Here is a 14,353-nt window from a genome sequence, read left to right on the forward strand (position 1 = left end):
ACCGTTTCAACTCCTGATCCCTTTGCCTCACATTAATGATGCTTATGTTAAAAAGATAGAGCGCGTTGTTTTTTAAACCCGATCCCCATTTTTTTATCTGTCTGACCTTAATCTCTGAGCATCTTTGCATCTTTCATCATATTGCTCCTGTCAGCAATCCCGTCCCACAAATGCGTCCTGGTCTCCCCGCCGTTGCTGGGCTCCTGGCCACCCTCCTCCCTTCCTGATGCCCAGCAGCCATTAACAAACACCACTGTCCTGGGTCCTGACATAGAACAAGCAGTTACCTTCAATTTCCGCTGAGGTCACCCTGGTGCAGAACATCCTACAACTTGGACAAGGAAAGGTAACCCCAGTTACTTAAAGAAGAGCACTGTAGTTAAGTCTGGGGTTTCTTTTGGACCTTTCTTTCTTCAGAGCGGCCCCAGGCACCACAGTTTTGACTCTGCCCTTCTCAGTCATGGTTAGTCTGTGAGTTTTGCCCATGTCCCTGGCAAACTTTAATCTCTGCAGGTTTCTTTCCCTATATTTCCTGGAGAGCACGATTCTTGCTCTGAGAAAAAGGTCATTTATACATGGAAGACGCAGTTCAGATGCATGTCGCTGATCCTAGCCTGTCATCCTGTAGTGCAAATATGTAGATCTGAGAACTATGACAAAGAACTTCTGGGCCAAGTGGGGACAAGGAAATGGCTGTAAAGCAACAGGATGAAAAAAACGAATGTGCTCATAAAAAGCTTTCAGCAGAACAGACAGAAAACAAGTTATTTTGGTTAATTATTCAGTGGGGACAGGGGTTTTGTTTTACAGATGGGAAACTGAAGTCTTTAGAGGGAAAGTCACTTGAATATTATCATAAAGAAATAGGACCCCACTGTTCTGATTCTCAAATCCCTTTGCACCAACATCCAAATGACATTCCATCTTTTATGTTCTATTGTTCTCTAAACTCAACCCTCTAGGATGTGGAAACTTTGATGCTCTTGGAAATTGCTTCTATATTTGTCCAATGCCAACTTCTGTGCTAGGAGAAGTTTGAAGCTCAACCCAAAAACACAGGGCTTGGCACGGTCAATAGCTCATTACAACTTCTCATTAGTTGTGTCTCTTGGGGCAACTATGACATTCCTGAGTGTGACTCAATGTCACCACTCATAACTGAGGGTTCCTGATTAATCTGAACCGAGCCAGAATAAAGGCTGAAATGAGCTCCCAGCAAATGAAGCAAAATATCCTGCAGGAAAAGAGTAAAAAGTTATCCGAAAATTTCTCGAAATGTCATCTTAGTATGAACCTAAGAATGACACAGTATAATGGTGAACGCTAATTCAGCATGTTTAATGTACCAGGCACCATGTCTGTACCTGATACTAATTCATTTATTTCTCTTAATAACCCCATGAGGCAGGTCCTATTATTATCCCTATTTTAAGTAGGAAATGAAGTCACACAAATGTTAAGTAACTTGCTAGGCTGGCAAGGAGCATTAATTACTTTAGAACAATAAGAATAAATCGGCTGATACTCAAGGATCCTAATTTCAGGGGCCATGAAAGTTTTCTCTAGATTAAAAATAACTTCATCAATCCAAATAAAGTGCGGCATTTCTAGTTCATAATAATGTACGAATGACGGTTTCTCAGTTCGGCACCTTCTTCAAATGTACATGGTGACACAGGATGTTAACAATGGGGAGAATTGGGTGTTCTTACCTTCGTGTGTACTGTCCGTACAACTTTTCTATAAATCTGAAATTACTATAAAATAAAAAGGTGATTTTTTTACCTGAATACTTTCTAGGAGGAACTTTCCATTGAGTCGGGTCAGATAAGAACAATGTTTTTCCTTTTCCTAAAAGTCTGAAGAGTATTAAAAACGGGGGGCCCTGGCAACACTACATTTTACGTGTAAGTGAGAGAAATGGGAAGGTCTCCATTAGTACTAACTTATGTAGCTTCGGAGACTTGTGCTAGAATTTTAAAGGCAAATTGGAAACTATTTCCTGGAACAACGCCTTACAGCATGCCTTTTGATACTTGGATTGTATTTCTTCAATTCTGAAGAAATCTTGCCTTTTTCCCCCCTTCTGTGCATTTTTGGTGCTGAGCTGTTTCCGGTTTTCCCACACTCCTGCCTGTCAGAGAGAAGAAACCACAAAAATGCAGCAAAGTTTGTCCATAGAGCTGCAATTCCATCTCTAAGGGCTGAAGAGCTCCCTTGCCAGCAATGAGTTCAGGGCGGTGGACGGCGTCTTCAAAGGTCCGGCGCTGCTGCCTGCTGACAGAGCCCACGTCCCCCCGGCATACCAGCCAGCTACACAGGCCACCGTGGGCCATCTCGGGCTACTGGCAGTACTCAGAGGAGCCACAAACAGGGAGTGCACTGGCAAATTCAACATTCGTATCTGACTCACGGATTTTCCTACCTAACTGTGGGCTTCTTGAACCTGTGAAAAGGAGCATGCTTTTCGAATGCTTACGATGGCAACTACGGCTCACTGAGTTCTTCCGTGTGCTAGGTCCTGTTCTGTGTACTTTCCGTGGATTAACTCTGCGAATAGTTAGCAATGTCCTATGAGGCAGGTACTCTTTATTATCCCTGCTTCAGAACTGTGGACAGTGAGGCTAACAGATAAAGGACCTTGCAACTTGCCAGAGGTCTCCAGGTCGTAAACTGCGGAGGGAGGGTGTGAGCACAGGCAGACTGGCTCCAGAGGCTGAACCTTTAAGGACTCGCCTCTACTCCTGCCAGAGTGAGGAGCCATACAGCGTCCTTCTTACTGGGCTCCTGGCCTTCGACCACAAACTGCTCCCTTCTGACTGCTCTTCTCTACTGCTCCAGAGAGTTCTCTGTAAAGTCATTACAATGCCAACTCTTCCTACGATGGCACTTAGCCCTTAGTAGGCACAGAGTAAATATTTGTTGGATAAATGAATAATGGCAGCAGTATAATTAAAACAGCCACGAGGGGTTGGTTTCCATCCAAATCCAGAATTTGATTCATGGTCCAAGGGGAAAAAAAGAGGAACTGCTTTTTCTGTGTCCTAGGATTCGTTCTCACAACTAAAATTGATTTTGCAAAGGACACATGAACGAGGAGCCTTAATGAGGGCAAGAGAAAGACACAACCCCCTCTAGGTGTTTATCCAACAGGAGACACCTGCTTTTTACAGGAGTCCTTGAAAAGTTCCCCAATTTTAAATGGAGAAGGGCTATTAGAACTAATACTCTTTATTAGTCTATGACTGGTTCGTTAGCTAAAATATGGCTGGCAACAGTGAAGGATGGAATGTGAAAAAATTTGATTTGGGCATGGAAGTGTCTTTTTGAGGTAAAATGGGCAGACTACAAAAGGTATTAGAAACACGTTGCTCCACAGAGCCTGTATACTAATGTCAAGGAAGTTAACTACCACCCCCCAACCCCAGCTTGAAATCCCATTCCAATGTCTTCCCATCCAAATGCCTAGAAGTAAACAACAAACAAGGGTTGGGGGGGGTAGTACTGAATTTTATATGAAATTGAAGAGATCAGACTCTGTAGAAAGACCAAGAACAGAATATATCAGGAAGAAGCCTTCCTTTCCTTTCTCCAAGCCCACAGCTCAGCACCGTTACCTGGCGCACTGTCTGATCGCAGTTCCTGTCAGAGGCTGGAAGACTTAGAAATGATCTTGAACCTGCATCAGCTCTCATCACAATCCCCAGGGACGCTAAGAGCCGCGCCTGCCCCTCCCACAGGGTACACGGCCCCAACCTCGGCAGGGCTCACTAGTTCCCTTGGTGATTCTGACCTACAGCCCAGGCTGAGAGCCAGAGTTAGCTTTCAGTCCCCATCACAGGCTCCTGTCTTCAACATTTCAGTACAAACACTTTTGAAATTCTCATAAATAAAGAGTACTCTTAGCACAGAATTGACACCACTCAGGAGAAACCGAACAGAAGATTAAGGACAACTTACTTGGAGGCCTTCTGGGATGTGGTCTTTCTGAGGACTTGTTTGTGATTGGCTGGGGGCTTGGGGGTCAGCGACGAGGAAGAACTTGGAGGCGGCACCACTTTCTGGGGCAGAGGGGTTGGCTTCTGGCCACTACCTGTGGCACTTGAAATTCTGCAAGCTGCACCAGTATTTATTGTCCATAAATTGGAGTTAGAGAGTGTGTGACTGCCAAAGATGGCCTACAAGAAAAAGAAAAAAAGATGGGCAATGGAGATGCCCTTTATAACCCATCTGCTATAAATGAACTTGGCTTGTAATCCAAAGGAAAAGGGAAACCGTTCAGGTAATTTTTGAGGGAAAACTTCTCTAATGAGGCCAGTGCAGGGCCACGCTCAGAGAAGGGAAATCTCTGGAAGCATAGAGTGGAGACGGTCTTGTTGAGAGTACACTGGGCTAGGAATCAGGGTATCTGGGTACTGTGTATTTTCAAGCTGCAGAAATCAGAAAAGCATTTGGTCTCTCTCAGCCTTCGCTTCCTTCATTGTTAACAAATATTTCACGAATGTCTCCTAGTGGGTGTCAAGCACAAGAAATAACGCACAAAACAGAAGTGGCTTGAAGCTTGACTCAACTCCAGCCCACTTGGAGAACCTGGAACTCTTCTAGAAGGTTTGCACATTTGAGGAGTAGAGAGAAGCCAGGGTGGCAAGGGCATAGTGAGTAGAAAGGGTGGAGACAGGAGGCTGGAACAGAAAGCTCGTTACTGGGGCGCCTGGGTGGCTCAGTCGGTTAAGCCGCTGCCTTTGGCTAAGGTCATGATCCCAGGGTCCTGGGGTCAAGTCTTGCATCGGGCTCCCTGCTCATCGGGGAGCCTGCTTCTCTCTCTGCCTCTGCCTGCTTGCTTGGGTGCGTGCTCTCTCTCTCTCTCTCTCTCTCTCACAAATAAATAAATAAATAAAATCTTTTTAAAAAAACAGAAAGAAAGAAAAGAAAGGTGGCATTCTGTTACCTATCCATCTTTAAAAAAGCAAGCAAGCAAGCAAGCTAGTTACTAACTTTAACTTTTCTGACACAGTAACACCTTGTGGACCTAAAGATTGACGTAAAACTTTACATTTCAAAACACCCTCAGGGGCACCTGGTGGGCTCAGTCGGTAGAGCATGCGACTCTTGATCTCAGGGGCTGTAGGTTCCAGTCTCCTATGTTGGGTGCAGAGGTTACTTAAAAATAAAATCTTCAAAAAAATAAGGTACTTCAAAGTGAAACTACTATCTGTGAATACTGCTCGCTAAATGAATCTAAGATCAACACAAAGGTATATTCGCTCAGAGGGTAAGCCTACAAATCAATAAAGACCTAAAAATCACCATCTAAATATCACAAACACCAACACGTGTCTATAGTTAGGATGTAAATGTATGCTTTCTCAAGTACATGCTTAAAAAATTCTTACAACTTATTTACCTCATTAGAAATTCGGTTTTTTGGGGTCACAAATTTTGTTACTGATCATTCAATACTATTAATACTGCTTTCAATATCCATGCATTATAAAAGCTTTAAATGTGAAATAATACTAAGAGAAAAAGAATGAAGTTGACAAAACATAAGGTCTTTTTTATTAAAAGAATTTCTGGCAATTGATTTCCATCTGTAGACACTACATTTAAAGAGACATGGGAGAAATGTCATTTCTTTACAGCAAGGCCTAAAGGAATAAGATCAGATGCTCTTAGGAAACATTTACCTTCTAGATAGACTTTATTAGTATTATCTTTTATGACTTTTTTATGACTCTTTTATTTTTTAAGATATAAAAGATAAATTGGTAGCTTTAGTAAAATGTTAACTAATCCTTCTATACTCATGCTTTGGAATGTCCCATTTCATGGAAATGTGCCAAAGGTCCTGGGCTAGACAGGTCTGAGGGGGATCAAAGAGTCTTGTGCGGAGGAAATGTATCGCATGGACAGGCCTGACAAAGAGCAAAGCGATTTCAGAGCAAGGGGGTCAGAGCATTCTCAAATGGAATAGTCTGAGATGTTCATCTCTGCAAACCATCCAAAACAGAAATTGAAAAGCTCTTCACTCACCTTCATCTCTGATCCAAAGAAGGGGAACAAAGGAAGACCCAAGCCCATGGGCAGAGCCCGGAGGTTGGCACTGGGGGAGGGGGCGGTGTCTGTACATGTGGAAGGTCTTAGATGGCCTGAGAGGGCCTAGGAGCCCTGATTCTGCTCCGGCAAGCCTTCTGAGGACAAGTAACCAAAAAGTCCAGCAAGGCAGCCTCAGAAACAAATCCTTTCCTTTCAAGCACCATTTCCATATGTGAGGGTCTCCACATCTGTGGGAGACATTCAACTGGAGGGGAGGGAGGCAGGAAAGGGCTCCTGTAGGTTCCTCTTTTCACCACTACATCCTGACTCGTGAGCATAGATTGCAGAGTGCTCGAAAGTGCCCCATTCAGGCCCCTATCAATATTTTTGTTCATAATAAAGAAAGGAAGAAAGGGAAAAAAAGGTGCCTCCTTCAGGCTAGGGAAGACCAGAAATCAGAATGAGGGCTGCAGAGCGCTACAGCAGCCGTCCATAGACAAAGTCACTGGAAGGGGAACCAGGGAAGAAAAGCCATTGTTAGCAAAGGGCTCTTGGAAGTGAAAATATTCTTTTTTTTTTTTTTTAATATTTTATTTATTTATTCAACAGAGAGAGAGATCACAAGTAGACAGAGAGGCAGGCAGAGAGAGAGGAGGAAGCAGACTCCCCGGTGAGCAGAGAGCCCGATGCGGGGCTCGATCCCAGGAACCTGGGATCATGACCTGAGCTAAAGGCAGAGGCTCAACCCTCTGAGCCACCCAGGTGCCCCGGAAGTGAAAATATTCTTTATTGAGTGCGATTTTTCATGCTGTAAAGGAACTGCCATCAATAAAGAACATCGATTTGATACATGTTGCCAAAGTGACAACTTAACCATATTTTCAAGATCACTGAGTTTTTCTTTTGCTAAAACATCTTGCTGGAACATCTAAATACAATAAAAAAATGAATAAAAACAACAAGATCAGAAGTAAGTTTCTATTTTTGTAAAAAGCAAAAAGAATATGCAGAACCACACACACATACACCAACACACACAGATACACAAACACACAGAAACATACACACATAAAGTTGCTATCTGCACAGAACAATTCTGAAAGGATATACAAAAAAACTAGTAACCTCATGGAAAAGAACTGGTTAGCTGGGGGTCCAGGAGAGAGGGAAACTGTTTACTATATATCATTTGTATCCTTTTGAATTTTGTACCACCTATATGTAGCTATTTATTACAAAAATACATTATTCAACAGTCGAAAGGAAGTCCAATTCTCTTAAGATTTAAGCAGGTAACAAAATTAACTCTGAATGCAAGTCAAAGTATCCAAGTGACGTTTAAGTTTTAACCAGGTGGGAATAGGACTCACTATTATGCAGGGCTGAAAAAGGAGTTCACTGTTCAACACTTACTATGCCTACAAATCCAGATTTGGTCATCAGTGAGAGGCAGAGACTCAGGTCTAAGTGGAAAAATAGCAGGGCTTTGCAGTCCAGTATGCCTGGGCTCAGATGCAGGCTCTGTTACTTACAAACGGGGTGACCTTTTCAAGTTCCTGAACTTCTCTGACCCTTAGCTTCCCCATAGGCAGTTAGAATTACTTTGCTGGATTACTGAGGATTAAATGAAGATCACATATGAAAATCCAGCCCAGGCATTTAATAAAGGATTCTTGAAATAGACCAAACACCAAGGTCCTACTAGACACTCAACAGATGCTCCATTCCTCCCCAAACCTCCACGTCAGCTTACTGAGGAACCAAAGGATGGGACGACATGCAAGGCTGCCTCTCTGTAATGATCTGGGAATGGCACTGCTTGTGCATCAGCAACATATCTTTCCAGTCTTACGATGATGCTCACTAGCTGTGAAAGCAAACTCTTAAAATGAAAACATGTGCTTAGGTTCCCCAGGTCATGTTTACTCACTTCTCTCTGGCAGGAATGATCTTTCCCTCTTCTGAATGCCTGTAACAATTGATTTGTATGCGTCCTATCACATTAGCACATTCTACCTTGTGTTATGGCCACTGATGTTTGTATTTTTCTCTCCTTCCAGACAATGCACACTGGTGATGGCCAGACTGGTATCTGATTCATTTTGTTTCACTCACAGTGCTTAGTAGAAGGCTTGTACATAAAAGGTGCTTAATAAACATTTACCCCATCAATGTAAATTAAAAAAAAAAACTCATATAACCACTACTTATCTTTTTTTTTTTTTTTTTGCAACTACCAAATTCCTATAACAAGAAAACAGGCAAGTTTGCATTTACATAGAGATGTAATCTTGTACTAGGACCATTCTCTGGACTGTGAATACGGCCCAGTGTATTATTTGTGTTCAACTTATACTTAGCCACAAAATATAAGTAAGCCCTTCTAGCGGATCCCAAACAAAAATAAATTCATCTTCCCAGATGTCAATTTTGTGGCAGCTCCTTAGACACTGATGTTCTGTGGTGAGAAGGTCAGTCTTCACCTCAAATAACAAAATAAAAGCAATTAGGATAATTTATTGCTTAGAAGACTGTCACCTGCCCAGATACTAACACTTCTTTCCCTTTTCCTAATAATACTGCCCTTATTTTGTTCGGGCAATGGTGTGTGCCCAGCTAAAAAACTGTATTTCCCAACCTCTCCTGTACTTAGAAATAGCCATGTGACATAGTTCTGAGATATAAACAGAAATTTCCAGGTGCAGTTTCCAGGGCAGCTCTTTAAATGGGGGAAAAGTGGTTAGTACACAACTTTTGCCCTTTACTGTTCTTCCTCCCACCCAGAACACGGGTATCTAGCTAGCATCGGGTGGAAGTTACTTCCTAAGGATTGCAGAGCATAAGGACGGGGAAAGCATGGGCTCCTGACAGTACCATAGAGGTCAAGAGAACCTAACTCTAGATTTCTGATTATATGGGGGAAAAAAATCTTTTTTTTTTTTTTAAAGATTTTATTTATTTATTTGACAGACAGAGATCACAAGTAGGCAGAGCAGCAGGCAGAGAGAGAGGGGGAGAAGCAAGCTCCCCGCCGAGCAGAGAGCCCGACGTGGGGCTCGATCCCAGGACCCTGGGATCACAACTCGAGCTGAAAGCAGAGGCCCAACCCACTGAGCCACCCAGGCACCCATGGGGGAAAAAAATCTTTAACTTGGCAAGCCATGGCAGGGAGAGGAGTCTGCTAGATGCAGTGGAAGGGAATCTCAATCTACCAGAATCACCCTTGTTTAAGCATTAATATAAACGTACTACATCTCAAAAAAGCAGATACTCTTTCCAAACACAGCAAAAAAGCTTTTAGGTTCTCAGCTGCTGTTCAGTAACCATACTCTAATACACTGAATAGATAAAGACATGATCACAATTCCGTACCCTCCAAAATTCCAGAGAGTCGGTAATGTAGACGAGTTCCCAGGTATTTCACCAAAACCAAGGCTAAGTGTAATGAAATTAAGGCAGCTGAATTTGATAAGAAGAAACCCAGGGAAGTACTAAGGCAATGTTAAGAGGCAGATATATAAATGAATTTATTTCGACTGTTGGTAAAAGTCAGCCTCTCCAGGACTCTCACAGCATGTATCGGCCCCGATCCTACAATTCCATCAACGACAGATTATGTCAGTTGTTTTGCCCTGATATTCATTCATAAATGGACAGAAGAATTAGATCAAGTTCTCTCTATATAAATCCTAAAGAAAGGTGAGGGCTGGATACACAATACTAGCACGCTGCGCTTGTGGGTTAACAACCGGGAAGGGGGCTACACTGTCATCAGTCAATGTCCTGGGAATGTGAGAGCTGTGTAAGCACTGGCCTCCACTCAAGACCTGGTCAACATATACAGGACTTTTGCTTCTTTATTGGGTGTGGGAAACAGCCGTGCTTCAGTAAGGAGACTCAGAGAAAACCACAGTTTGAGGGTTGGCTTGGCCCCAAGCCAAAGACTGGAAAGGCCCTCCTTCTCCCACAACAGAAGGGTACTCGTGGGTGGGAAGGAGGAATTTCTGATAGACAGAACACAGACTGCAACTTGGAAGGTTAAGGGGGAGCAAGATCTGGGCTCTCTTACTAGAAAGATAATACTGTTCAGAGATTAAATTCTGGGAGGTTTTTTCTTTACTTTTTTTTTTTTTTTAATTCCTTCCAGAAAAACACTTCTTTTCGTCTTTGCTTGGGCTTCTTGGTGATGGAGCGGAGCTGGATAACTCTTTGTATTGAAATAACTCTAAATTCATTTCTTTCTTTTTTTTTTTTTTAAATTAAGGGAGATAAAGTAGGGAAATGTTGACCTTTACTTCAATGGGTTAACGTCTTTTTGTGCCCCTTTTACTTTGGTTCCAGAAAAGAAAACATTTTTATGCATTATTCTCCCCACTAAGATTTTTATCCTAACTTGGACAAAGTTCCCATTACATAGTACACAAAACTGCTTCTAGAATGTTGCTCTCTGGCAGCTCAAGTACTGGTTTTGGTATATCTTCCTGAGCATGTCCGATGCTAATCACTCACCTTACTACAACCAGCCAAGAGCTGTTCGATGCAAAGAATACATTGTGTCTTTTGTGCAATCATATGATGCTGCGAAAAGCTTGGGGCCAAGGTGAGGGTGAGGGTAGCTGTTTCTATTTTAGCAAAAGCAAACTTCCAAAAGGCCTTTGTCTCACATTGTATGGAGTTCTTGGCTGTCTTCCATTCACAATGTTTGTCAGCTGGGACAAGACTGGAGTCTGAGCAAGAGAAACAAGAGTACAACCTCTGGGATGGGGCAGAAACCCAGAAGACGCTACTGTTCATACGGAGAGAGACTGATGACGTGAATACCTGAGATAGGGCTTTGAGTGGTCAAAGATACCAGAAGTTCTCTGGCATACCCCTTTATTTCTAAAATCAATTAAGAGGCTCTGTCTCTTTTACCAGCTAAGATTGAAGGCTCTTAGTAATTCAAATGATCTACTCTTCAGGATGTGAATACAGCTGCTTACCTGTAATGAAAAATTTATTCACCAACAAAAACCATTGTGTTTCAGGCAGTTCCTAAGTCAACTCTACTTGTACATTTGAGAAACAATGCCGGTCATTAAGAGATACTTATATATGCTCCTGGGCCTCAGACTCTGTCATTTGATAAAACCGATGATTCCAGCAGTAGTCTCTGAGTTGGTTTTTCAACCAACCAGCATAGACAACTGAACTGATTTTGGGCCAGAAGTGTGTTATGACCAAAGAAGTCCAACCATGAGGCAGCTGGCTAAGGCCAGAGTTGCAGCCCAAGACCAGAAAACCCAGTCAAATTGACTAGCCCTAAGATGTCACGTAGATGACCTTCCCTCACTAGCAGCCTATCATGGTATTAATCATCCTTTCTACTTTTTCTTCTCGTATCTCTCTGGCAATTGTGAACAAAGTAATTTGCATTTATCTTCAATTGTTCAAACATGTAAATATAAGTTAAAAAAAAAAAGTAGCCAATTAATACTTTATGAAACTTGAACTTCTCCTAAAACGCTTTCCTGAATATCATTTTAACTAGCTTCTGCTTCTGGCACGGGGTAGGGTGTGGTAACTAAAACCCCAAAGTTGGAATCATAATGCTATGCACATTTAAGGTTAAAAGTAATACATAATAGGGGCACCTTGGTGGCTCAGTCAGTTAAGTGGCCAACTTCTGGTTTCGGCTCACTTCATGATCTCAGGGTCGTGAGAAAGCCCCGTGTCGGGCTCTGCACTAAGTGTGGAGTCTACTTAAGATTCTCTCTCTCTCCTTTCCCTCTGCTCCTCCCCCTGCTGCTGACAGACACTCAAAAACAGAAACAAACAAACAAACAAAAGGGAATACATAATAGAAGAGATAATCTGCACAACCATATTCACTGAAGCATTATTCACAACAGCTAAGATGTGGAAGCAATCTAAATGTTCATCGATAGACGAATGGATAAAGAAAATGCATATACATAAGATAGAATATCTTTCAGTCTTAAAAAAAGAAAGAAATCCTGTAATATGCTACAACATGGATGAACCTTCAGGACGCTATGCTAAGTGAAGTAAGATAGTCATGAAAAACACAAATACTAAGATTCCACTGTACGAGGCGTCTAAAGTAATCAAACTCATACAAATACAAATTAGAATGGTTGTTGTCAGGGGTTAGGGGGAGGGGGAAACACGGAGTTCAATGAATACAGAGTTTCAATCATGCAAGATGAAAACGTTTTATTGGGGCTCCTGGGTGGCTTGGTCGGTTAAGCGACTGCTTTTGGCTCAGTTATTGATCCCAGGATCCTGGGTTCGAGCCCCACACTGGGCTCACAGCTTAGCATGGAGCCTGCTTCTCCCTCTCCCTCTGCCCCTCTCCCCTGCTTGTGCGCTCTCTCTCTCTCACTCTCAAATAAAGTCTTTTTTTTTTTTTTAAAGACTATTTATTGAGAGCAAGAGAGAGAATGAGAGCGAGTGAGCATGAGAGGGGGAAGGTCAGAGGAAGAAGCAGACCCCCTGCTGAGCAGGACGCCCGATGCGGGACTCGATCCCAGGACTCCAGGATCACAACCTGAGCTGAAGGCAGTTGCTCAACCAACTGAGCCAACCAGGGGCTCCCAAATCTTAAAAAACAAAAAACCCAAAAGACAAAACAAAACAAAAAAAACCACGTTTTATTGATCTGTTACACAACAATGTTCATAGTCAACAATCCTGTACCATACCCTTAATTATTAAGAGGGTAAATTTGTGCTATGTGTAAGAGCTATGCATTTTTTAAAAAAAGATTTTATTTATTTATTTGACAGAGAGAACATGAGCAGAAGGAGGGGCAGAGGGAGAGAGAGAGGGAGAAGCAGACGCCCTGCTGAGCAGGGAGCCAGCCTTGGGGCTCCATTCCAGAATCCTGTGATCATGACCTGAGCCAAAGGCAGACGCTTAACAGACTGAGCCACCCAGGTGCCCCAAGACCTACGAATTTTTATTGCGCTCTCACCATGGGTCAACATGCCCTTAAGCACTTTACATGCTATTATCTCATTTAATCCTCCCAAGCATTGAGGTGGGTCCCATCATCATCTCTATACAAAGGAAGCAACCATGGCACAATAAAGTTCCATAATTTGTCCATGATGGCACAGCTACTAAGTAGTAAAGTAGGACCCATGCCCACGAAGAATCTGATTTCAGAGTCCCATTACACAACACAGCCTTCCTCATTTATGTTATGCTGACTCTCTTTAAATGCAAATCCACTGAAATCATATTTCCCTTCCAAAGCAAATCTAGAGCAAACCTAGCAATGTGTCCAATTTTCATCAGCTGCATTTAAAAGACCCAGATTTCGCTAGCTTTACTCCAAGAAGGAAAGCTTGAAAAAAATCTGCCTATATGCAAAGTTTTGTTACTAATTTTAAAAGTTAAAGTACGCATGCATGTATGTATGTCTATAAATAAAGATAACCTCAAAAAGATAACCCCAGCAATGGGGGCGCCTGGGTGGCTCAGTGGGTTAAGCCTCTGCCTTCAGCTCAGGTCATGATCTCAGAGTCCTGGGATCAAGCCCCGCATCAGGCTCTCTGCTCTGCAGGGAGCCTGCTTCCCCCTCTTTCTCTGCCTGCCTCTTTGCCTACTTGTGATCTCTCTTTCTCTGTCAAATAAATAAATACTATCTTAAAAAAAAAAAAAAAAAGATCAGCAATGACCCCAGACTCAGAGTTGAATTGGTTAAAAAAGATAATTCAGAGCATCGTTTTCCATTGTCTCTTATCTTTTATTAGTTAGTAGTTTTAGGGAATTATTTCTCCATCAGGGTCCTTGTTCTCCTGATGATGTGTCTGTGTCTTACGTCTCCTGATGAGTAAAATGAAATAATCAGACAAAGCAACCTCTAGGTTCCCTCACAACTTTAAATTCAGAATTTATAAGTGTCTAACTGGTCTCTGCCTTTTGATGTATGGTTTGTCTTATTTGGCTCAGAATCTCAAATGGGTGACCTACTGTGTATCTTTTTTTTTTTTTAAGATTTTATTTATTTGACAGACAGAAGTAGGCAGAGAGAGAGAGAGAGAAGAGGAAGCAGGCTCCTTGCTGAGCAGAGAGCCTGATGCGGGGCTCGATCCCAGGACCCATCCCAGGACCCTGGGATCATGACCTGAGCCAAAGGCAGAGGCTTTAACCCACTGAGCCACCCTGGCGCCCCCTACTATGTATCTTTGCACAGACCCGGCTGTCGTCCGTTTGCTATGCTTCTTTCTGGGGCTGTGTCTACTTCAGATGAACGCAATTCTTTATATTTAAGGAGGAGGTCTTTCGTTATCTCACAGTTATGGTTTCA

At 42.6% G+C, this 14,353-nt stretch overlaps 1 protein-coding gene across 10 annotated transcripts in view; it reads right to left on the bottom strand.

The window, feature by feature from the left end:
- TTLL5 (tubulin tyrosine ligase like 5) overlaps positions 1–14,353 on the bottom strand; it is a 284,234-nt gene that overhangs the window by 62,090 nt on the left and 207,791 nt on the right. For all 10 annotated transcript variants that reach the window (XR_007128458.1, XR_007128457.1, XM_047735330.1 and 7 more), the window contains one exon: positions 3,961–4,178. Coding sequence is in view for 8 of the 10 variants with exons in the window: in XM_047735330.1 (XP_047591286.1) it covers positions 3,961–4,178 (218 nt within the window). In the remaining 2 variants the exon portion in view is untranslated. The remainder of the gene's footprint in view (positions 1–3,960; positions 4,179–14,353) is intronic.

This window comes from Lutra lutra, chromosome 7, assembly GCF_902655055.1.
Source record: "Lutra lutra chromosome 7, mLutLut1.2, whole genome shotgun sequence".
NCBI classification, from domain to species: domain Eukaryota; kingdom Metazoa; phylum Chordata; class Mammalia; order Carnivora; family Mustelidae; genus Lutra; species Lutra lutra.